Source organism: Rhincodon typus, chromosome 11 (assembly GCF_021869965.1).
Source record: "Rhincodon typus isolate 14 chromosome 11, sRhiTyp1.1, whole genome shotgun sequence".
NCBI classification, from domain to species: Eukaryota; Metazoa; Chordata; class Chondrichthyes; order Orectolobiformes; family Rhincodontidae; genus Rhincodon; species Rhincodon typus.
In genome coordinates, this window is record NC_063342.1 from 661,680 (window position 1) to 688,015 (window position 26,336).

At 41.7% G+C, this 26,336-nt stretch overlaps 2 protein-coding genes across 6 annotated transcripts in view; one reads left to right on the plus strand and one right to left on the minus strand.

Moving 5' to 3' along the window:
- The window catches only part of u2af1 (U2 small nuclear RNA auxiliary factor 1), a 33,989-nt gene extending 12,324 nt beyond the window's left edge, over positions 1-21,665 (minus strand). For 2 of the 5 annotated variants that reach the window (XM_020536866.2, XM_020536863.2), the window contains exons 1-4: positions 21,518-21,650; positions 16,930-17,017; positions 12,318-12,384; positions 478-527 (exon numbers count right to left, since the gene is read on the minus strand). In XM_020536866.2, coding sequence (XP_020392455.1) covers positions 478-527; positions 12,318-12,384; positions 16,930-17,017; positions 21,518-21,561 — 249 coding nt within the window. In that variant the 5' untranslated portion in view covers positions 21,562-21,650. Of the gene's footprint in view, positions 1-477; positions 528-11,315; positions 11,383-12,317; positions 12,385-16,929; positions 17,018-21,517 lie in introns of those variants that run through there. The other 3 variants (XM_020536864.2, XM_020536862.2, XM_020536867.2) reach the window with 3 other exon arrangements.
- Positions 21,666-21,761: 96 nt separating this feature from the next.
- The window catches only part of cryaa (crystallin, alpha A), a 41,954-nt gene continuing 37,379 nt past the window's right edge, over positions 21,762-26,336 (plus strand). Inside the window, exon 1 of the mRNA XM_048603181.1 lies at positions 21,762-22,301. Coding sequence (XP_048459138.1) covers positions 22,183-22,301 — 119 coding nt within the window. The 5' untranslated portion in view covers positions 21,762-22,182. The remainder of the gene's footprint in view (positions 22,302-26,336) is intronic.

A 26,336-nucleotide genomic window follows, 5' to 3' on the forward strand; every position in this document is an offset into this window, starting at 1 on the left:
CAAGCTTAGGAGTTTCAGCAGAGACAGTGTCAACTCTTAAGATTAGACAGTCGCAAATAAATGCAGGACATTGACGGTTACATAGGAACAGAATAGCTGAAAGTGATTTTGACTATTTGATCAGAGGACAAACAGAAGGTTAGGCTGAATGGCTTATTTTCATGCAACTCTGATGTAGAAGCACAAAGCCTCATTTCATCTTGAATTCATAATTAGAGGGGGCAAACAACCTCCAGTCCCAATACTGCACAACTCTATTTACATTCTCCAAAGTCCCGACCTAAAATTTCTTCATTTACGGTCCTAATAGCTGACATCTTGGATTCAAAGGATTTAGATGAATAATTTAAAGATATATATTGACTGTGAGGATGGCAAATATCAGTGCCGTATTATCTCACCAGTGTGTCTTTAACACCGACACACTGTCACTAAACTGCAAAGCATTCAATAGCAAAAAAACCAAAGGTCACTCACCTCAAAGAATTCATCATAATGTTCCTGCATCTCAACATCACCAACAGCACCTAACATAGGGACAAAGTGACAAGCTTCACACAATTGCAATTTACATCAAACCCGACATCTTAAATGAAGCTGCAGTATCTGATTGACCTTACATAAATCCAACGCAAAACTCTAAATACATTATTTCATATCAGACACTGAAAGACAAGAGCCTTCTTGCCCTGGTACATAGTGTTTGAAGGCTCTCCCGGAATCAATGTACCTTTCCAGTTTCAGCTGCTGCAGTAGTTTAGTGCAGCAGTTGCTACAGTCAGATTTTGCATTTAGGGTGCTCATTTCTAGCAGGCTAACTGCAAACCAGGAAGCACAGTTCGCTTATGGACCTTGGGGTTTACACATCAATTAAAATTACAATTTGGAATATTTAAAAATATCAATTCAGTATCAAATTCCTTAAAGGGTAAACAAATGCCAGGATTACATGGCACTCAGATGCTCAAAGCCAGATTTGCTTCCGTCGGTTGCCCAAGATACAGGAATCATTTAGCCTGAAAACACTGTTGTAATTAAGTTCCCAATCATGTTTATGATTATTCATAGTATTCTCTTGTTCGTGTCAATGGGGAGAGGTGTGTGGACAGTATTCACCTGTTCCTGTTCGACTTTTTTTTTGGGGGGGGGGGGGTGCAGAGGGGGGAGAAGGAGAGAGAGAGAGAGAGAGAAAGATGTGCCGACAGTATTCGCCTGTTCCTGTCAATATGAGGAGATGCCGACAATACATCTGCCTGTTCATATGAACAGGGAACCCCTAAGTAGAATGCCGTTGAACTTGCTGCATTATTCAATAAGATTATTGGTTTTAACCTCAACTCTACATTCCTGCATACCCCTGATAACTTTACCATGCGGTTGAAAGATTATCTATTTCTGCCTTAAAAATATTTAACTATTTTGCAACCACTGCCATTTGAGGAAGGGAATTCCAAACACACTCAACACCCTGAATTTTTTTTTCCTCATCTATCTTAAATGGTGCCTCCTTATTTTTAAACTATGACCCCTAATTCTAAGGGGTAAAGTCACAAAATCCCACCAGACCATATGGCTGCTCTCTTATTACTGAGACATGATTAGTGTGGTTTAACCGGAGGGTCACCACGCTTCAGGCAAGGGGAGTGGTTGAGAAGGACAGTCCTTTGTGGTAACCTCAGGCGGTGCAGGGATTGATCCCAAGCCATTTGCATCACACTATATCGCAAACTAGCCGTCTAGCCAAGTGAGCTGACTGACCCCCTCCACAGATTCTCCCACAAGAGGTAACTTCCTTTCCATATCCATCCAGTCAAATCCCGTCAGGATCCTCACAGAATCATACAACTTTACTGTAGAGGAGCCATTCAACCCTGTCCCAGCTACCCAAAGGAACTAACCAGCCCTATCTCTATGGTCCTCTAAATTCACCAATTTCAAATATATATCCAGCTCTCGTATATTTCAATCAAGTCACCTCTGACTCTTCTCAGCTCCAGAGGGTACAGACCTAGTATGCAAGGCAATTTACTCAATCCAGCTATGTCTAGAAAACCTTTTCTGAATTGCTTTCACCACATTAACATCTTCTGTAAGTACGGTGATCACTACTGTACACAGTGCTACAGATGCCCTGTATAATTGAAGCATAACCTCCCTACTCTTACAACCCCCCTTGCAATAAACCATAAAATTTATATGAGCTTTCCTGATCACTCGTATCTGCAGACTTATCTGTGATTTGTGCACTAGGACACCCAGATCTCTTGGTATCTCAGAGCTCTGCAGCCTCTCATTATTAGAAGCATATTTATCTTTTTTAAGAAGTTCTTTCTGCCAAAACGGACAATTTCTCACCTTCCCACATTGTACTCCATTTGCAGGATTTTTGCCCATTCACTTAACCTATCTATATCCCTTTGTAGTGCTCATGTCCTCATCACAATTCACTTTCCTACCTATATGGCATCAACAATTTTAGCCATCATAGTTGTGGTTCCTTCATTCATTGTAAATTGTAAAAAAAGAGTTTCTGTCGATGCGGGGAGGTGTAGACAATATTCATCTGTTCCTGTTGACGTGGGGAGATGTGGACAGTATTCGTGTGTTCTGGAGTTGTGGACAGCCTCATTCATTCCCATTTATAAGGGGAATTGTGAACAGTATTTTAGACATTGTTGGGTCAACCAATACTGCAAATAAAGATGAAAACCTACGGTTTAATTTCAGTCATAGACAGTTCCTGTAAGATCACAAAATATCTAGGTTCAGCTCAAATGAAGACATTGCTGTGTCTCCGAGCAACGGCTTTAAGCTCATTAGCAGGCAATGACGACCACTCGTGACGCCCTGCCTGTTATTGCAATTAGAATGGGACAGAATGACACACACAACATATCAAGCTTTCTAAATGAAATGAACTTACACCAAAGTAATATAAAAGACAATGGAAACATAGAATAGAAGCCTACTACACAAGACCAGTTTGTGTTAGCATGTGCACCTTTATGATGCAATGGGACATTACCCACCCAATTAATACAAGTCATGCCAAACTGAAATGGACTTGGTCAATCGAGGACACTGCAGCTTCTGTATTCATTTGTTACTGATCACATCCTGCCTGCAATCATTTGATTTCACAATCCATGTGGGTTGAAATCAAGTTGAAACCAATTTAGTTATTATTTGTCTCCTCGCCCCTTCCGCAATCTTTACAGGAAAACTAACCTGATCTAAACCTCAGTCCAACAGACCTTCCTAGAAAAATACAGTCAGGAATGACTAATTTGCCCAGTAAAGAGAATAGACTGGCTGCCACATCCGCCTTTTCCAACTCCAATCATAATCAAAGTGATAATGGCTGCAAAATGCAGATTCGTTCACTTCATGTAGGAACAGCGAGTAGGCTAGTCAGTTTGAGTCTGTTCCACCATTCAATATGATCATGGCTCATCTGTGGCCTAACTCCATACTTCCAAAAGTTGATTGGGGGAAATCTATTTGCAAGTAAAGGGACGGTTGGGAAGTTGGAAGCCTTTAAAAATTAAATAACGGGGAGTTCAGAGACAGTATGTTCCCGTTAGTGTGAAGGGCAAGGCTGGTAGATGTAGGGAATGCTGGATGACAAGAGAAATTGAGGAAAACCGAAAGAACTGTGGATGCTGTAAATCAGGAACAAAAACAGAAGTTGCTAGAAAAGTTTAGCAAATCTGGCAGTATCTGTGAAGAAAAAGATCAGATTCAACATTTTGGGTCTGGTGACACTTCCTCAGAACTGGAACAGAACCAAAACATTAACTCTGATTTTCTTCCTCACAGATGCTGCCAGATCTGCTGAGGTTTTCCAGCAACTTCTGTTTTTGTTCCGTAAGAGAAATTGAGGCTCTGGTCAAGAAAAAGAAGAAGTCATACGTCAGTATAGAGGTATAGACAGCTAGGATTGAGTGATTCTTAGAGTATAAGGGCAGTAGGAATACATTTAAGCAGGAAATCAGAAAAACAAAAAGGGGATGTCAGATAGCTTTGGCAAATAGAGTAAAAGGGAATCCAAAGAGATTCTACAAGTACAATAAGGGCAAGAGTGTAACGAGGGAGTGAATCGGGTCCCCAAAAGATATATGGAACCACAGGAGATAGATGAGATATTAACTGAATATTTCATGTAAGCATTTACTGCGGACGTGGTCATGGAAGCTGGGGAACTTCAGGAAATTGGTAGTGATGCCTTAAGAAGAGTTCATATTATAGATGAGGTGAAATTGGAGAGATTAAAACGCATAAATCCCTGGGACCTGATCAGGCGTTTCCCAGAACTTTGTGCGAAGCTAGGCAAGTGATTGCTAGGCCCCTTGCTAAGATACTTGTATCTTCAACATCTATGGGTGAGATGCCGGAAGACTGGAGGTTGGCTAATGTGGTCCCACTAATTAAGAAAAGCTGTAAGGAAAATGAAATAGACCACTGAGCCTTATGTCAGTGGTGGGTAATTTGTTGGAGGGGATTCTGAGGGACGGGATTTACGTTTTTGGAAAGGCAAGGACTGATTCGGGATAGTTAACATGACTTTGGGTGTGGGAAATCATGTCTCACTAATTTGATATGAGTTTTTTTTTTAAAAAGGTGACAGAGAAAATTGATGAAGGGAGAGCAGTTGTCCACATGGACTTCAGCAAAGCATTCAACAAGGTTCCGTGGCAGACTGGTTACTAAAGTTAGATCACATAAGCCAAGGGGAGCTAGCCAATTGGATACAAAACTGGTTTGAAGATAAGAGACAGTGGGTGGTGGAGAAGGGTTGTTTTTTGGATGGCGGCCTGTGATCAGCGATGTGACATAAGGATCGGCGCTGGGTCCACTGTTTTTCATCATGTATATCAATGATTTGGATGTGAATATAAGAGGCGTGGTTACTAAGTTTGCACATGACACCAAACTGGTGGTGTAGTGGAAAGTGAAAAAGATCTCAGAGCACAACAGGACCTTGATCAGATGGGCCAATGATTTGCAGGTGGAATTTAGTTTAGATAAACGTAAAGTGTTGCATTTTGGTAAAGCAAATCAGGGCAGGAATTCTACACTTCATGGTAGGGCCCTGAGGAATGTTGCAGGCTCATAGTTCCTCGAAAGTGAAGTCACAGATGGACAGGGTAGTGAAGAAAGTGTTTGGCACGCTTGGCTTCATTGGTCAGGTATAGGAGTTAGGATGTCATGTTCTGGATGTACATGACATTGGTGGGGACACTTTTAGAGAACTGTGTTCGGTACTGGTCGCCCTTCTATAGGGAGGATGTTGACACTGCAGATATTGCTGGGACTGAAGTGTTTGAAACATAGGCTGGGGTTTCTTTCCTCTGGATCGGAGGCTGAGGGGTGAGCGTATCAAGGTTTATAAAATCACGAGGGGCATGGATAGGTGAATAGCCAAGGTGTTTTTTCTAGAGTGGGGGAGTCCAAAGCTAGAGGGCACAGGTGAGAGATTTAAAAAGGATGCGGGCAGTAACAGTTTCATGCAGAGGGTGGTGCATGTAAGGAACAAGCAGCCAGAAAAAGTGGAGGAGGTGGGCACAATTACAACATTTAACAGGCATCTGGATGGGTGTATAAATGAGAAGGGTTTAGACAGACATGGGCTAAATGCTGACAAATGGGATTAGGTCTGATTAGGCTGTCTGGTTGGCACGGACAAGTTGGACCAAAGGGCCTGTTTCCTTGCTATATGACTCTATATACCTGCCTTTGGTCCCTATCCCTTAATTTTGCTTAACAAACATGTTATCGACCTCAAATTTAAAATTAACTGATCTAGTATCAACTGGCATTTGTGGAAGAGAGTTACAAATCTCTACTACCTTTTGTGTGTGGAAGTGCTTCCTAACATCTTTCCTGAACAGTCTGGCCCTAAGTCTCAGACTAAAATCCCCAACCACTGGAAAAAGTTTATCTACCCTGTCCTTTCCTGTCAATATCTGAAGGTGTTGATCAGATCACCCTTTAACCTTCTAAATGCTAGAGAAAAACAGCCTAATTTGTATAGCCTAGCGTGATTACTTAACCTCTGAAGTCGAGGTATCATTCTTGTAAACATACATCGTACTCCCTTCAATGACAAATATATCCTTCCCAAGGAATGGCCAGCTGACAAAGTCCAAAGGCTGGGGTGTCAGAGAAAAAAAATATACAACTTGAAAACCAAAAGGAGCAATCCAGTCCTGGGAGTGTACTAAAGGTCCCCCTAACAGTCCGCTGGGCCTGAAATCAAAGTTCAAAACTGAGGGAACGAGAGAAAAGGGGAGCCTTATAGCAGATACCGCAAGCTCAAAACAGCAGAAACCCTAGATGAGTACAGAAAGTGCAAGAAGAAAACTTTATAAAGACAATTAGGAGAGCAAAAAGGAGGCATGAAAGAACAATGGCAGAAAAAATAAAAGGAAAACCTTAAGTTATTTCCATGTATGTTAAGGATGAAAGGATAACTGGGGAACAAGAAGGAGCATTAAGGACTATACTGGTAATTTGTGCGTGGAGCCAGAGGACGTAGGTGGGGTTGTAAATGAATATTTTGTGTCAGTATTCACAGTGAGAGGCACAATGTGGTTATAGGAATCAGGCACAAAGACTGTGATATACTTAAACTAACACAGAAATGAGGTTGAGTAGCCTGGCAAGCTTATAAGTAGATAAACCTCAAGGGCCTGACAAAATGTATCCCAGGCTGTTGAGTGAGATAGGGGAGGAAATAACTTTCAATTCCTCTCTTGCCACATCCGAATTGCCAGAGGACTGGAGGACAGCGAATGTGACCGTTATTCAAGACAAAAAAAAAAAAGAGACAAACCAGGAAACTACACTCTGGTCAGTCTAACCTCGGCGGTGTGTAAATTTTGAGAGCAAATCTGAGGGACAGAATTAATCTGCACTTGGAGAGGCAAGGATTAATCAATAACAGTTAGCATGGTTTTATTAGGGGGATGTCATGCCTGAACAAATTGATTGAATTTTTCGAAGAGATAACCAGGTGTGTAGATGAGGATGATACATTTGATGTGGTCAGCAAGGCTTTTGGTAAAGTCCCACATGGGAGTATCAAAGGTAGGAACCCTTAGAACTCAAGGAAATTTGAAAATTGGATCCAGAATTAGCTGTGCACCTGGAAGCAGAGTGTGATGGCTGAGAGTTATTTTTGTGAATGGAAGCTCGTGTCCAGTGGGGTCCTGCGGATCTGCACTGGGGTCCATGCTGTTTGTGGTTTATAGCAATGATTTAGACTTGAATGCAGGGGTTTGTTCAGCAAGTTTATGGGCGAGACAAAAATTGGTGGGACGGTAAATAGTGAGGAGGAAAGCCTTTCAATACAGGAGCATATGGATGGGCTGGTCAGTGGCAAATGGAAAGCAATTGGATAAGTGTAAGGAGATGCACTTGGGCAGACAAACAACCCAAGAGAATATACCCAACTCAAGGGACCCTGGGAAGCTCAGAGGATCACAGTGACCTTGATGCGCATGCCCATTGGTCCATTAAGGGAGCAGGACAGGTCAAGGCTGAAAACGGGATACTTGCCTTTTTAGCTTATGAGCAGGTGAGTTATGCTGGAACTGTACAAAAAGCTGGTTCGGTCACAGCTAGTGTATAGTGCGCAGTTCGAGAACCTGCATTATAGGAGGGATGCAACTGCACTGGAGAGGGGGAGGAGATTTACCAGGATGTTGCCTTGGTGGAGAGATCAATGACCATGGAGGCACAGATTTAAGCTAAGGAGCAGAAGGTTTAGAGGGGGCTGGGAGGAAATAAAGTTTTCACTCACAAGGGTGATGGGAACCTTTAAAGGGTGGTAGACACAGAAACCCTCAACATTTAAGGAGTACTTGGCATTGCAAGGTTAAGATACACAAGGTTACAGGTCACTGGAAGATGGGATTAGAACAGTTCAGTGATTGTTTTTGACTGGCACAGACTTGATGGACCAAACAGCCTTTTTCTGCACTGCAGACCTCTGACTCAAGGGTGAGCAGTTCTGTGCTGACAAACTGACGACTTTTCTCTGGTTTTCACTTTTCCTTTCCCCTGAACTAATTTTAGTTCAGGTTCAGCGTTCTCAATTGTTAAATCGCTGATTTGAAAAACAGTTTGAAAGCTGGAACATTCAAAGGCAAAGCAGCTTTTAGGAGGTGAAGGGTGGCATGGCCATTAACCAGTTACAACTCTACGTGTACTTCCCCAAACAGGATCTGTGTAGTCGTCCACCCCCTCACCCGCTTCCCCAACCACCCCTGGTCCAAACCAATTAATTACACAATACCCAGGAACTGCCCTAACTGGAGATTCGAGTAAGAGACACTGTGTAAACAGACCTGAGAAGCCTTCCCAACCAGACAGCATGCAGATTTCCCTTACCTTGAACTCCCTGACAATTATGCTTTGTGATCCAACTGCCAAGAACACCTCATAACAGAGTCATACAGCATGGAAGCAGACTCTTTGATCCAACCAGTACATGCTGACCCTAATTCCAAATTAAACTAGTCCCACCTGTCTGCCTTTGGCCTGTATCTCTCCAAACAATTCTTCTTCATGTACTTATCTAAATGTCTCTTAAACACTGTAACTGTACTACATCCAACACTCCCTCTGGAAGTTCATTTCACACACGAACCCATCTTTTTAAAATCTTTCTCCTCTTACAATAAAAATATGCCCTCTAGTCTTGAAATTCCCCACCCTAGGGAAAATACACCTGCCATTCACCTTATCCATCTCTCTCATGATTTTACAAATCTCTATAAAGGTCAGCCCTCAACCTCCTACGCTCCAGTGAAACAAGTCCCAGGCTATCCAGCCTCTCTATAACTCAAATCCTCCATTCCTGGCAAAATCCTGGTAATCTCTTCTGAGCCCTTTCCACCTTGATAATATCCTTCCTATAATAGGGCAACCATAACTGGACAGTATTCCAGAAGAGGCCTCACCAATAACTTGGACAACTTCAACATAACGTCCCAAATCCTATACTCAAAAGGCCTCAGCAATGAAGGCAAGGGTGCTTAATGCCTTCTTAATCACCCTATATGTGACACAAATTTCAAAGAATTATGTACCTAAACCCTTAGGTGTTTCTATTCTACAACACTATCCAAGGCCCTACTTTTAATTGTAGAGGTCCTGCCCTTGTTTGTTTTACCAAAATGCAATATCTCATTTATCCGAATTAAACTCTATCTGCCACTCTTCAGCTCATTGACCCAATTGATCAAGAGTTCTTTGTAATCCTAGATAACCTTCTTCACTGTCGACTCTACCATTAATTTTGGTGTGTCATTCGCAAACTTTTTAACCATGTTTTCTATATTCTCATCTAAATCATTTATAAAATAACAAACAAAAGTGGACCCATCACTGATCCCTGTGGAACACTACTGGTCACAGGTCTCCAATCCAAAAAACAACCTCCAACATCATACTCTGTCTCCTGCCATTAAGTCAATCTTCTATCCAATTTATCCAATTGACAACCTCACCCTGAATCTCACGTGATCTAACTTTAAGGCCCAAGATACAGAGTAGAGTCTTTCTCTGGTGGTTCAGAACATCTTTTCAGACTGCAACCAGGTACGCAAGTGCCAATCACAGCATTCAAATTTATCAGAAGAAATCTGCAGAAGAACTAAGCCTGACTAAGCAACCCACCGCAAAATAAAGCCCTGCTGAAGCTGTAATTTAAACCGTCCTTGAACTTCTGTCCAATTCAAACAAGTAATTAGCTGTGTTTTAAACATATACAAAAGAATATCTGATTCTGACTATCTAGATTTGGCACTGCTACCACAAAATCCTGCCCTCTAGGGAACAATCCACCATACAGAAAATGAAATTTAAATTCAGTGAATTAATTAAATCTGGAATAAAAACTAATGTCAGCAATAGTGACAGAGAAACTACCAGATTGTTGTAAAATCTAGCTCAGTCTTGTCCTTCAGGCTGTTTTCCTTACAGTCTGGCCTAAGTGACTACGATCATATTTAAGGCAGCTCACAATCGCCAACTCCGGGGCAACTGGGGATTGGGAACAGATGTTGGCCTAGACAGCACTGTCCATACTGAATTTATTAGCCTAGGTACACACCAGCGCATGGTTAAAAATCAAACGAGATGATTCCTGTGGTGTCATGAATTGAAGTTCAAAAAGAGTTTCAAATATCCACGGAGACTGCTTCCCTATCCAATTTATCATGCTGATTCTCTGCCTCCAGTCCATTTTTCTGGCCCCTCCCCATGTCCCATGTCAATTTACTCCAGAAACAACCATCCCCAACTTTTACATAGAATATCAACAAAAGGACTGAACAATAATTCTATTGTACCACATATACTAGGGACCTGTATAATTTTATTCAAACTCAAGCTTTTATCAGCAAGAGTTTAAGTTTATCTTTCAGATATAGGTTTCTGCTGTTTATTAAATCTGATTCCAGATTTCCTAAATTCCAAATTATTTGTACTGCAGTTGAGCACAGCAAAGCTGCACTTAACAGAAGACAAAAAGCAGACTTTTTTCCAGTTTTGCTGTTTAACTGGGAGAAACAGGCCCACAATGGAAGTATGAGATGTGTGCTGCCAAGCTAGAGTTGTAGTGATGTTGGTGGATTTTTTTTTTTTTTTGCGAAATTCTATTCAGGGTCCCATTCGTTCACAGGATCCTATCTCTACTGTTTATCTGTTCCATTTTATGACATTAGTAAGAGAGGACTGTCCATTACCAGTTCATTTGTAAAAATAAAATGAACATTTTTGAAGTAACTTCTCCTCCATCCCTTTGCTGATTTACTTTACCCTCCCCCCCAAACAGCTTCAAACTCAAGAAATAGGTCTGACCCATCACTGCAACTGAGCATTCTGCTTCCAACCATAGCTAACTTCAGAACAGACGCTTTCATGTACATAACTAACCATGTCCTTTATGCTTTGGATGCTGTTCTGACCCAAGACTTAGACAGCACCAAACCCAAAGACGCAACATTCTAGACCCTGAATCAAGTTTAGTCTGAATATGACAGCCCATCCTAGAAGAGGTGTTCAGTAAGTGATTATATTTCTGTTCAATATCTTGAGTCTTCTGGTCCAATCTTTGCCATCTACAGCATGCCCCCTCCCTCCCTCCCATTCCCTCTTAGCCAGACAGTTGAGAAAATTGGAAGACACACATGTACTAGACTTTGCTCAAACTATATTATTACAAAGTACTGAATTGGATGACAAAACACACATCCTCCTGACTATAAATACAACTCAACAACCTGCAAATACGTTTGTTAACTTACAGTGGAAACCGTCTGCTGTCTGGGTACAGTTTTGAGGGTTACGGTATAAGTTCAAGAGCGCAATGGTCTGAAATACAAAACGTAACAGGTTTTCACACCACATCTCTAAAAAAAATTCAACTTAAAACCTACTTTACGCTCTTTGACTTGGCAAATGGGGAGCTGAAAAGAAAAAGTTAATCCCTTCAGGATGATGAGTCTTCATTTTCATCAGAACCCATCTGACAAAGCTGTGAAGATATGGAGATATCATGATATAACAGCAGCAGGACCACCAGTAACTGGGTCATGACTCAGAATCAGAAATTTGCTTCAGACACAAGCTCACAAATACACATCATAGTGAGGACCATCTACAAATACCATTTGCTTTACTGATGCATTCTGTTTTAAACACGTCAGGAAGTGCAGCCACAGGACCACGGGAATTAACCATAGCTTTACCACTGCAGACCCTAGCCCCAGACTCCAGGCTCTCAAGTTCAGTCAGTACACATAGACTGCCCTACCAGTCATTTTATACCATGAGATTCCCACAAATTTATATTGAGGTTATTCGGAATCAGGATACTGGTCTTGAGTTGTTGGCATATCTCAGCAATGCATGGTACTGAAAAGCCTCTACTTACCCAGTGTGAGCTCACACTACTGAACCATCTCCAGCACCAAACCTGATGTCTAGAAGCCAACACTTTTAGCACTCACTAGCCAGGGTTTGATGTTTTTTGAGACATTTTCTTTCATGTCAAATTAATCATGAACAGCCTTCCCAACTCTGGATTCTGGGATAGGACTTACAGGTGTCCACAAAGTCTGTGCCAACATGTGTGCACACAAGATTTGAATAGTAGTTCCTATTGGGAAATGAACATCAAGCCCTGGATCAATGCCAACGTTCTGCTTACACCTCATCTTTGTTTGAACTGGCCTCGTATCAGGTGAGACCAACAGCTACTGCTCTACGAAATGGCCAAACCCCAGATCTCCAATGGTGGGACTTACAGTGTGAGCCGTCTGCCGTCTGTGCACTATTTTGGGGATTACGGTAGATGTTTTGAATCAAGATGGTCTGCAGAAGAAAAAAAGGAAATCCCATTGGCTGCTGCACATAATGGAGAGGACTGCGGAGTGGAGAGAACTCTGACATGATCATAAACAATGCTACATTCATGAGGCTACCCTGTATACAGCTCAATGTTACATGGCAGCCTAGAGGTAGAGAAGCAGCGAGTCATCAACATGGGAAGGAATCTTTCACTGGACACGAAATACATGTTATTTTGTCCCAGTGTTACTTAATTTGGCTAGTTTTACAACCTGATCTTGGAGATTGGTCCCTGTTCTCATTCACTGCAGGAAGGGTTCAGTATTAAAGTGGAAGCCTCCCCAACCACCACGAAAGTGTTAAAATTAAGAGTAGCCATAACTGCCTTTATAACTAGTAGCAGCATTGGGGAAAATGGCGTGAAATACCAGCAGGCTTAACCTGAGCTAATGCTGAACAGTCACGAAGTTTAATAACTGTGGACATGTTGGAAAAGTTGCTTGCTTTAGCCAGTCAAGTAGTTATTCTCTTGAAATTGATGTAGATGGAATCATGCCGAGAGCAAAAGCAATACATTCCTGAAACTCAACTTAATCTGCAATCAGAAAGAATGTACATTAAAAGGCAGCTGCTGAATTAGATGGGAAGGAGGTTCAATGCCTTAGATGGAATTCACAAAGCTGGAATAACCACAGCTGTCCCCTGCTGGGAGTATGTGAAGCTCAGTGTGTCTTTGCAAAAGCAGAATTTCCATCTCACATGGAGATCAAAATGGAATGTGTGTTGACCAGTTTACTTCTAATACCCATTGGCATCAATCCTGTACCCAAACGTTCCACAAGGACAAGTCACTGCAGGGATACATCTGTTTATTTCAGGTATGTAGTTTTCATCATGCTCATTTCGACAGTAGCACTTAACTGTCATGAAGTAGCCAGAACAGCCAGTAGCACAAGGTTACTAGTGCAATATCATGAAAAATGATACTGTAGTGTGTAACTAAGGAGTTTTCACCTAGATGGAAAAAAATATTGGTGTAAATAAAACCTCCATTGTTTTGGAGCTCTTCAAGCTCCTAGAAATAGAAGTTGCAATTTGAAAGGAAAGTTTTAGTCAATTTTTAACATGGATAAGCCATTTTAAAAAGGGAAATATCTTGGTGCCTAAGAGCATAGTTATAAGTAGCTGGTATGATTAGAAAGCTCAGTGCAAATGGCTACCATCTCAAACCAAGTACGGTGGTGCCACACAAGACTTACTCTCAGTTATTACGCTAACATGAGATAGATATGCAAGTACAAACTTTAACAAGGGGTTTGCATATCTGTTCCAATACAAAGCTAGAATGATTCAGTGAATCGAAAAGCAAGCAGCACATCACAAGCAGCAACCGCGATGAAAAAGCCAACAAAATGCTTAGAGGTAGAGGTGCACAGAGATTCCCATTAATTTCACATGCACCCCATGAAAATGCAGGACATGACCTCTGATAGGTTAGCAATAAACACACCAAATGACGTAGTATCTAAGCAGGAACAGGACACAAAGCAGAATTGTCTCAGTATCTGATGTGTGCAGCGTTTACTAAAATGAACAGGGACGGTTCCTGAACACTGGCAACAGCTTTCTTCTGTGGAATTTGTGTGCTTACATTTGTATTCACTCTGTTGTTCCTCATATTTAAGTCTAAAGACGGAGATGGTCAAAGGTTAAAAATGAAAATAGGCCCCCTGAGCTGCGATCAAGAGTGGCAGAGGCTGAACAGTATAGAAAGACAAAGGAAAATGCTTGAAAATTTCACGTGCTTTGGAGCATCACAACAGTTCAAGTGTGACAGAAAAGGAGATCAGCAAGTAGAAGTGCTTCTCAAAGCTAATGTAAAGGATTAACAGGTTGCAGGGACAGAATTAGACAGCGGCAGTCTTCAGAATAGCCATTTATAAAAATAAATTGCAATAATGGCCAATAAGTTCACCAACAGCTCTGACAGGAAGTGTGAAGACGCCATGAGAAGCGAAATTCAAATACAAATACACATGCCACATTATTTCACTTTGATGACATTTTAGAATACACGCTGCGATCAAGGGTAACCTCATGGATGTTGCAGGGAATCAACATAGTTAACCACTCTAACCATACTCCAAGATCCATGTGATGCAGCCATTAACCTAAACAGTGACTAATATGGCCCCAGGACTGAGGACATGCATTAAATTTGTCATCTTAAAATTATATCAAGGGTGGAAAAAATAGGCATTTCAACAGTTAGCTCCATCACAGATCAGCAAATATCAAAACAGGAAAAACAAACTGTAATATCCACCACTTCAGACATTCTCCACGATGCAGTTACGATGGGACGGGGAAGGGCCCTGATGGCGTAGTTACAACAGGAGTCATTTTGCCATTACACTGATGCTTCAGCTCTCACATAACTTGTGCTGTTATTGTAGAAAGGGAAGCTGGAGGAAGCAGGTAAAAAATGAATCGAAACAATTACAGATGAAAGTAGATCCCTGGCAAAATGTTGAGAGAATACTTGGGAATTTGAAAAGCATCACCTGGTGTCTAGACAGCACAGGCAACTAAAACAAATAACCAGTGTCAGCTTGTGTTTGAACATAAAGCATGGTAACTTTGCTGAAATCCAGCATCAGCACAGCTACCAAGGTCTATTGGACAATTCAACTGTTTCTTGACTCTTCATAATTCACACTTGATCTGGTGTTGAATAAACATTTGCCAATTACCATCTTGCAGCTTTAACCCTCAGCCCATACGTAGACTTAGTCTACGGCAGTGTCATTCATACTATTAAGCAGACAGACCACACAGAGGGTAAGTTGCAAATCAACTGTATTCTGCACAAAACAACAGGAAAAAAACATCAACTCAATAAGTGTCTGAAGGCTTTGGGACTTCAAAAATGATAGGTAGAGGTCAGGATTATCTAAATGACAGGTGTAGCTCTCTCTTTTCAATCTCTTCAGATATGTTATGACATGTCTGGGGCAGGTAGGATTTGAATTTGGACGTTCTAACCAAGAGATAGGGACACTATGATTTGTGCCACATAAGCTCTCCTACAAATGAACTTCAAGCTCATTTCATTAATCACTGAGCCAGTATTATAGGAAATAGCAAGGGTAAGCTTGGCCAACCCAAGAATATCAGAATCACATGAGCAGGCTTTTTTTAAAAAACATGGAGGAAGGAAACATAAACTGCATTCCAGATTTTCATTTCATCCACTCATATCTAATTACTGCCTGATTAAAAGGTGGCTCCAAAAACTCCTTGCAGCATAATATTAGGTTTGCATTCAGCTGTTCAACATTAGTAGGACTGCTCTTCCCAACATTTGAAGCTTAATGGATAAGTGGGGTAGCAGCGTGCATGTGTGGGTCAGTTTTATTTTGCTTTAAAATTAAAATTAGAATTAAAGTCAAATTGAAGTTTAATTACATACAGCAAACAGAATCTCAGCAAGCAGTTTAGTAGAAAATATCCTGCACAGTTTTTCTGTCCTCCAGTTGTTAAACATGGGCACCCCGTAGGTTCTGCATGGGCAAACAGGAGGAATAAAGTATCCATTATAAAACTAAAAGTCAAAGTCAGTCCTCAACAGAGCTTTTTCTGGTGGTGGGGGAAGCAGACTATTTGTGAATGAGGAAATGGCTGTATCTATTTGTGGGAAATGTCACATGGATTTGAAAACTCAAGGCAGAATAATCAGCACTGAACCATTAAGTTACTGCAACCAAAAGCTTTTCATCATTTGAAGGACTTCTAAAGGTCTGCTTAATATTAATATTACCATGCACAAATTCAAGTCATCAAAACACATACAGTTTACTCATAGTGACATGCACATTCAGAACTGAAAACGAATGAAATAAACTATTTCCCCAGTATAGAGATTTGAAAGGCTGGTCAATTGTATATTAAAATTAGCCATCAGTTTGTGATGTACAGGAGGGGACGTGCCAACATCAGTTAATGTACTCATGATGCAAGCTGGATGAGGATCTCTGCAAAACAGTCAGAGTAATAAAGCACAGCTAATTCTGTGCCACTGCAGCTGTTTCTTCATCAACAAACACGTGTGGTACAAATTGTAGTTGATGGATTTGCACTAGATAAATTAGAAAGCACAACAGCTTGCAGCATTGGCATAATTTTATGTCTGAAAATAGGTGAGGAGTCTGGCTGCTCTTCCTAAGGTGTTTGTTCAAAAAAAACGCTTCATAAAGGAAGGCTGGATTAGCCTTTACGACCCAAGTTGGCAGGAAAAACCAGAAGCTGGATACTTCCCAATCAACTTAACACTTCCGCAAACTGATAGACCGGAGTCAAGATGCCAGCATTTCAGTAGGAGATAGACAGACGCAAGATAGGAAGGGTCCTGATTCATAGAAGGCGGCAATAATCTTAACAATGGGAAAGATTGTTAAGAGCATTAAAGCAGTGTGCATCACCTTTGACTAGTATGTGTATGAGCTGCAGCTCCCAGAGAGCTGTTGAATACCGCCATAGTTTCATATTATTATCACATTGCAAACTCACCTGACTGAAAGTTGGCTTGTTGTGCAAACGAGAACATCTATCTCCATGACGACAGGCTCCAATTTTAAAATAAAATGAACAGTTGACCCTGTTACAAGAGGACACATCTGCTCAGTACAGCATTCAGTCACAGCATAACATTTAATCTCAGTGCTTCCTAATTTGAATGAGAATTATTCTCCATATGATTCCCTTTTTCAGTTAATAGACTGTTACTTCTATATATGACTCCACAAAGTTAGAAACTGCTCCAAATTTTACTTTAATACAAGGCCAAATAATGCCCAAGGGTCTGCCTTGCTGATGTATCTCACTCGGACATGTGACATTGAATGAGAAGCAGCTCAACCGCTGTAGCTCTGACAGGTTTGAGCAGCAAGAACTGCAGAAATTGCAATATTTGGGGTGAAGCACTGCTCTAAATGCAAGCTGCCAATTTAAAAGCATAATTTATCATCTAATTAGAATTCTGAGACACTGAAAAGAAATTCCAGATCCCAGATTCACCATGACCTCCAAGATTAATAAATACGGGATAAAGTATTGCCTGAGAGCAGCTCTTGTACTTTAAGTTAGGAAAATGGAGTCAAATCATACAGTGTATTCAAATATACACACAAACTAATTTAGACTTTATTACATGCCCTCTTACTTTGATGCTAGCCATTACCTTACCATTTGTTCCTCTAGTGGAGTCTCTCTTCCAATTTATTATGCACCAAAATACTTCAATAGAGAGAGACTGTGGAATACATACAGGGACGCAGGTTGCTCGGTTTAGGAATCACAAGTGATTAACATACAGATACAGTAAGTATTTAGGAGGGCCTGAATTGCAAGGACTTGGGAGGGGGTGGCGGCGGCAGTCGGGGAAGGAGGTTAGAAGTCAGGAAGCTTCTTTATTTGTTGCGTGATATAAATATACTTGGCAGCGGTGTGAACAAACCTAGAGTACTGCGTACAGTTCTGGTCATAAGAAAGAACATACTTGCAATGACAGATTCACTTGGCTAATACTTGAGGTGAAGTGCTTGTCCTGTGAAGGCAAGTTAAGCAAGTTTGCCTATCCTCATTGATGTTTGAAAGAATGAAATGATTTTATTGCCACATTTGATTCTGAAATGACTTGATAAGATAGATAAAAAGTTGCTTCCTCTCATGGGGGAATGTAGAATAAGGAGGTCAGTTTCAGAATGTAGGGAATTTCCTTTAGGGCAGCAATGAAAAGACTGTCCCTCATGAATGTTTGGAATGTTCTACCCCAGACAGCAGCTGAAGGGGGGTCACTGAATATACACAAGGCTGTGATCGGCAAAATTTTGAATAAATAGCACAGCAGGCTAGAGGGGATGAGTGGCCTACTCCTGGCTCCTATTTCTTATTTCAGTAACATCAGCAACACAATACAACTACATAGATGGATCTGGACTCTCATTTAGAGTGGTTCACAAAGGAGAGTGTCTGAAGACAGTTCTCTCACTAGTGTAGGAGATTGGAGTAGCAAGCAACTGTTCCACCAGGGAACCCCATCAGTAAGGCGCATACATTAAGCTAGGCATCTCTGTCACATGCTCAAAAGTTCTTCTCAATGGCTTGATTTTGTGTATCTTGACATTCATAAGGACATGCTGCAACATCCAGGTACCTCAGCTCTAAAAATTTTCAATCTGTGGGAGAATCACATTGCTTCCTTAACAATTTGCTACTGCACAGTCAAACAATACAGCCTCAAAACCAGAACAGCAGATGACTTTTTCATATCTGACCAACGGTGCTCCCCTGCAGGGTAATGGCAATAGGATCCAAGCAAGGCATCAAGGGGAGGCAATGGCCCAGTGGTATTATCGCTGGAGACCCGGATAACATTCTGGAGATGCGGGTTCGAATCCAGCCATGGCAGATGGTGGGATTTGAATTCAATAAAATATCTGGAATTAAGAATCTAATGATGACCATGAATCCATTGTTGATTGTTGGGAAAAACCCATCTGGTTCACTAATGTCCTTTAGGGAAGGAAACTGCCATCCTTACCTGGTCTGGCCTACATGGTGACTCCAGACCCACAGCAATGTGGTTGACTCTGAACTACCCTCCGGGCAATTAGGGATGGACAATAAATGCTGTCTAGCCAGTGACATCCTCATCCCGTTAATGAATAAAGGAAAAAAAATCATCAGGAATGTGGTTTCAAACATGCATGGGTCTAGTTACTGTACTGGGCTCAAATCTCCCGTGACTTGAAAAAGCAACAAAAATCAGAAGTAGATTAGCTTTATCTCCTTCCAGCAGGAAATAGTGATCATACCTAAGGGCGAAACTTGCTTTAAATTGAAGAGATAACAGCAGATTATCCTGTCCCAGATAATGGTTACACTGTTTAAGACCGAACTCCTACAAAGTTTTTTTAAAGTAACTATAAGGCAGAACCAATGATGGAATCTTCAGCTTACAGAATTCTTTATTATGACGACACATTTCCCTGGGTTGCTTCAAAAATACTTGAAGCCAGAAGTGTCAGGCTGTCCTGAGGCTATAGTGCTTCATAAATGCATGACTTCCCTCCTAAACAATATATCAACATTTGAAAACACTAGCTAAAGATGGAACTCCTTTTCTTGTTAACTCCTACTAACCCTCCATTACTGTCAAACTACATCTATAACAATACTAGATCAGCATACATTTCCTCCAATTAAAGATTTGGAAGACTGAAGCCACTGTATTTAGACTGCAGTTGAAATGCTGTTCTCCAGTTACTGAGACCATCCCTCTTCCTATTAATTAGCATAGGCTGAACTTGACTACTCACAACCATAAGAATCTCATTGCATATATTCACCCAATTGATCTTGTTCCACCATCCAACAGGATCATGTGTGATCTGTAATCTAACTCCACATGCTTGCCTTCGTCCTCATTCCTTTCATACCCTGGTTAAAAATTGTTGAGCAATCTCATATTTGAAATTAAATTATCGTGCATCAATTGCCATCAAGAGAGTTCCAAACTTCTACTGTTTCTTCATGAAGTGTCTGCAAACTTCACAAGATATAGTTCTAATGTTTACACCACTCCTCAATCCGCAGAAACAGTTTTCCAAATCTACTCTAATTCCCTTAGTGATAAATCTTCAGAGAATCACCTTTAGCCATCTAAATTTCAGGAAATACAAGCCACGTGGAAATCTTCATCAATGTATCAAAGGTAGGTTGGAAGATGGCACGGGGTGTTTAGAAAGTGCTGATCACTGGGACACATAGCCAATGCTAATGGTATTACACTGGTGCTCCTCAATTGTAAGTAGGCAAAACATCATTTGTCAAAACTACATCACTGCAGAACACAACTTGCTTCAGCAAAGTGTAGAAAGTGTGAAATGACTTCCATATTTAAAAAAAATAAGTGAACGGAATGCCATTTCTCTGCCTAAATCTCCAGATTATCATATCCTACTGTATCCTCTCACAATCCTCCTCATTATCTTTGCATCATCCACAAACTTACTAATCACATCACCTACATTCTCTTCCAAATCATTTATAATACAAACAATTGGGGTCCCAGCAGTGATCCCAATGAAACACCACTACTCACAGCTCTGCAATCAGAAAAACTCCATTCCACTGTTATTCTGTCTTCTATGACTACCCCAGTTTCGTATCCATTTTACCAGCTTTCCGCAGATCCCATATAACTTCACCTTTTGTATCAGCTTGACATAAGGGACCTTGTAAAGGCCTTGCTAAAGTCCATATAGACAGCATACACCAACCACCCTTCCCTCGATCATCTTTGTCACTTCCCCAAAAACAAAACTCATTCAAGTTCGTGAGACACGACCTTCTCTATACAAAGCTATGCTGCCTATGGGAAATAAGTCCATACTTTAACAAATGTGAGTAAATCCTATCCCTAAGAATCTTCTGCAATAACTTCCTTACGCCTAATCAAGGCTCACCGGTGTGCAATTTACCAAGGTTGAGATGAGCAGACTCTTACCGGTCGGGGAAACAAGAATTACGGGGAAAGGCAGGAAAGGGGAGTTGAGGATGATCAAATCAGCCATGATCTCTCTAATGGCAGGGAAAATTCGAAGGGCTGAATGGTCTACTTATTATGGTTTAACACAAGAGAGAGATTGAGACCATCACGACTGTGCTAACTTTCTCGAGGTTCGAAACCAATGAGTCTCATTCCCCGGAACTCGGCGGCATCTTGTCCCTCTTGAGGTTTCAGATCCCCGGGGGAGATCTTGCTGCATCTGCTTCCAGCGCCGTTTAAGGCACCGCGGGCCCGATCACCTTCCCCGAGCCCAACAAACCCTCCCCAGCCCGACAATGAGCCCCCTCTCTCTCGCTCGCTCTCTCCTCCCAGCGCCGCCCGGGCCTTTCTCTTTCCCCCTGGGCCTCTGTCTCCGCCTGGGCCCCATTATGCCTCGCTGCGAGCCCCGAGCAACCACTCCGCCATATTGTGTAGGTCCCCGGTCTGTGAGGCTGGCGCAGTCTGCCGGGAGTGCCGAGCGGAGTCGAAGGGAGCGAGTGAGCGGGCGAAGGATTCTCCCAGCCCCGCTCCCGGGACCACACTCACTTGTCCTTTTCGGTGCCGAAAATCGAGGCCAGATACTCCGCCATCTTCAGCCGCTGGGCCCGCGCACCGGCCTCTCGTCACCACGTACAGCAGAAACGTCACCGCGCACTGGGGTAACGTCAAAAACAATCCGGACATGGGCCTGCACGTCACGTGGCTGCCGGCGGCGAGGCGGGAAAGCGGCACGTGACCAGTACCTGACTGGCTGGAGGGTCTCGGGACGTGGTGAGGGCTCGAGGTTGGGGCCTTGTCACGTGGCAGGGTGTGCTGGGGCCTACGGCCACAAAATGGAGTTATCGTGCTGCGCTGCTATGCAGAGTGTACCACAAACAGGATCCTATTGTCATTTGGAAAATGCTTTGTCTCTCACATAACTGAGTGACGTGGTAAATGAATTTCAGTGCTCGTATGATTCCAGGAACGTAGGCCGTATGTTCCAAAGACAAGTGGATTATATCAAACATCCCATTCCTTTGGTAGTTCCCAACAAGCAAGGTCCTGACCATACCAACCTGCCTGCACTAGCGTAACATAAAATACAGTGCCCAGCTTTAGAGATAGTTTCACGACTGGATAACATTTGCTAGGTAATTCTGAGTGTGCAAAGAATTACACTGACAATTTCTGTCAGGCCTGCAGTGTGGCACACTATTGAAAATACAGACATGAATAAACAGGAACAAAACCAAAGTTGCTGGAAAAGCTCAGCAGGTCTGGCTGCATCTGTGAAGGAAACAACAGAGTTAACGTTTTGGGTCTGGCGACCCTTCCTCAGAATAAACAGGTATTGGCAAAGATCTGTAGCTCGGGTTGTGGATGAGGTTGTTGACTTGCTCGCCGAGCTGGACTTATTTTTGTTCAGACGTTTCGTCACCATGCTAGGTAACATCATCAGTGGAGCCTCTGATGAAGCGATGTTATTCTACTCCGCTTGGAATTTATACTGTCTGGTCTGTTATAGTGACTACTGTCATTTCCGGTTTTGATCTGTATGCGGTTGTATATGGGGACCAATGCTATATGTTGTTGATTGAAGTATGAGTGGAAAACCATGCCTCCAGGAATTCCCATGCGTGTCTATGTTTGGCTTGGGCTACTATGGTTACTTTGTCCCAGTTAAACTGACGGCCTTCGTTGTCTGAATGTACCGATATTAAGGAGAGATCGTTGTGCCGCTTTGCTGCTCGCTGATGTTTGTGTATTCTGATGGCTACTTTCCTTCTTGTCTGTCCAATGTATTGTTTGTGGCAGTTGTTGCATGGTATTTTGTAAACGACGTTTGTTCTGCATATTGTGGGAATGGCGTCTTAAATCCCTACATCAGGAACATATCGGACTGACAACAAGACTCCTCAGACTACTAGGAATCATGGTAGCCCACAAGTCCATGGCCCCTCTACGACAAACACTTGCAAGGATTAAAGAACTCATTCCCACAACATGCAGAACGAATGTGGATTACAAAATACCGTGCAACGATTGGCACAAACATTACATTGGACAGACAGGAATGAAACTAGCCATCAGAATACATGAACGTCAGCTAGCAGCAAAACGGCACAACGAACTCTCCTTAATATTGGTACATTCAGACAACGAAGGCCATCAGTTTAACTGGGACAAAGTAACCATAGTAGCCCAAGCCAAACATAGACACGTACGGGAATTCCTAGAGGCATGGTTTACCACCCATACTTCAATCAACAAACATATAGAATTGGACCCCATATACAAACCCATACAGATCAAAACCGGAAATGATGGTAGTCACCATAAGGGACCACACAGTATAAATTCCAAGCAGAATAGAATAACATCACTTCATCGGAGGCTCCCCTGATGCTGTCACCTAGCATGGTGACGAAACGTCTAAACAAAAACAAACCAGCTCGGCGAGCAAATCAACAGCCTCATGAATAAGCAGGGCTCTGTACTTTGTAGAGTGAGAGATGTATACACACCGCTTGTTTCAACTGGACAAAATCTTGACATTCATTCACTAGTTCATTTCTCAGTTCAGTTCCCTGACAGAGTCAACCTGCCTGATTTAAAACTGAAACAAAACTTGGTAGTTTTTTTTGTATTCTCTTGTAGGATGTGGGTGCTGCTGGCTTGGCAAGCATTTATTGCCCTTCCCTTGTTGTCCTTGAGAAAGTGGTGGTAATCTGCCTTCTTTAACGAGTGCAATTCTTGGTACTGTAGGCAGACCAAAAATGTTATTTGGGAATGCACTGTCAATCATCATTGATTAATGCATTCTGCATGGCAACACCTCTACCATTCAGAAACCACTTGACAATCAGTCAACCTCATATCATGCAGTGTAAATGTTGGTTTTCCCCAAAGAATTCTTGTGAATTGTTCTGATGAACACAAGATGAAAGACTTTAAAAAAATGTGTTATTTTCAGCAAAATGGATTGCATTAAGTGGTTAACATAGACAGTCAGTAAGATGTAACAGGCAGTATGGATAACGGGGATCCTGTAGATTATATCTGGAGTTCCAAAAGGCATTTGATAAGGTTACCACACAAGTCAAGGTCACGTGGGGTTAGAGGTAATTTGTTAACTTGGATAGAGGATTGGCTAACCAACAGAAATCTGCATAAATGGGACCTTTCTGGTTGACAATGTGTAACTAGTGGGATATCACAGCATTTGGTCCTTGGGCCCCAACTTTTACCATCTATATTAATGACCTGGATGGGGGGATAGAAAGTACCAAAGCCAAATTTGCAGCTGACACTACAATAGGTGGGAAAGTAAGTTACAATGAAAAAGATTAGAAATTAGCAAATCAATATGGATAGGTTAGATGAATGTGCCAAATTTTTGTAGATGAAGTTTAACATGGATAAGTGTGAGGTTATCCATTTTGGTTGTTATCTTATTATCTAAATGGAGAGAAATTTCAGAGTGGTTCTGTGTAGAGAGATCCCTATGTCCTCATGCACAAACCACAAAAAAAACTCATGTGCAGATACCAAAAGTAAAAGATGGCAAAAAATAAACTGGAAAGTCTGTGACTTTTTTCACTGGAGCATAGGAGTTTGAGGGGTGACCTTATTGAGGTTTATGAAATCATGAGGGACATAGATAAGATGAATGAGAAGGGTCTTTTCCCTAAAATGGGGGAATTCAAAACTAGAGGACATATTTTTAAGATGAGATGAGAAAGATTTAAAAAGAAAATGAGGAGCAACATTCTTACACAGACAGTGGTTTGTGTGTGGAGTAAACTGCCTGGGAACATGGTGGATGAGGTTACATTTACAATGTTTAAAAAACATTTGGATAATTACATGAATAGGAAAGGTTTGAAGGGATATGGGCCAAACGCAGGCAGGTGGGACTAGTTTAGTTTGAGATTATGTTCTGTGTGGACTAGTTGGACCAAAGGGTCTGTTTCCATGCTCTATGTCTCTAACTACCTTCTGTCCTCTATGACCAAGCCAATTTTGTATCCAACTTACCAACTAACTCTGGATTTTATCTGACTTAATCTTTTGGACCAGCCTACCATGAGGGATCTTGTCAAATGCTTTAGGAAAGTCCATGTAGACAAAATCCACTGCCATATCGACATCAATCATCTTCACTAATTGCACAAAAAACTCAATCAAATTTGTGAGACTAAATTTCCACTGCACAAAACTATGCTGACTCAGACTTATAGTGCTGCGCAACATGGAAACAGACCCTTCAGTCCAACTCGTCCATGCCGACCAGATATCCTAAATTAATCTAGTCCCGTTTGCCAGCATTTGGCCCATATCCCTCTAAAGTTTCCAATCTTATACCCATTCAGATGACTTTTAAATGTTGTAATTGTACCAGCCTCCACCATTTCCTCTGGCAGCTCATTCCATACACCCACCATCCTCTGTGTGAAAAAGTTTCCCCATAAGTCCCTGTTAAATCTTTCCCCTCTCACCTTAAAGCTACACTCTCTAGTTTTGGACATCCCTACCCTGGGTAAAAGATCTTGGCTATTCACCTGCCTGTGGCCGTCATGATTTTATAAACTTCTATGAGGTCACTCCTCAGCCTCCGACACTTGAGGGAAAACAGCCCTAGCCTATTCAGCTTCTCTCTATAGCTCAAACCCTCCAACCCTGGCAACATCCTTGTAGATCTTTTCAGAACTCTTTCAAGTTTCAGAACATCAAGTTCTCCTATAATTTCCTTATCACTAATGTAAGTCTCACCAGTGTGTAATTTACTGGATTGTCCCTGTTGCCCTTAAACAAAGGAACACCATTGATTATTCTCCAGTCTTCTGGAATCTTGCCTGTTACTAAAGAGGATAGAAAAATCTATGTCAAGTCCCCAGCAATCTCCTTCCTTGCCTCGCTTAGTATCTTTGGATACGTCCCATCAGGCCCTGGGGACTTATCTCCCTTAATGTTTTTCAAGACACCCTCCACCACCTCCTCTTTAATATTGACTCACCCTAGAATATCAACATATACCTCCCTAATTTTACCATCACCCATGTCTTTCTCCTTGATGAATACTGAAGCAAAGTACTTATTAAGGACCTCACCCATTTCCTCTGGCTCCATGCATAAATTACCTCCTTTATCCTTTGAGTGTATGTATCCTTTCCCTAGCTACCCTCTTGCTCCTAATATACACATAAAATACCTTGGGATTTTCCTAAATCTTACTTTCCAAGGAAATTTCATAGAACATTACAGCGCAGTACAGGCCCTTCGGCCCTCGAAGTTGCGCCGACCTGTGAAACCAATCTGAAGCCCATCTAACCTAAACTATTCCATTATCATCCATATGTTTATCCAATGACCATTTAAATGC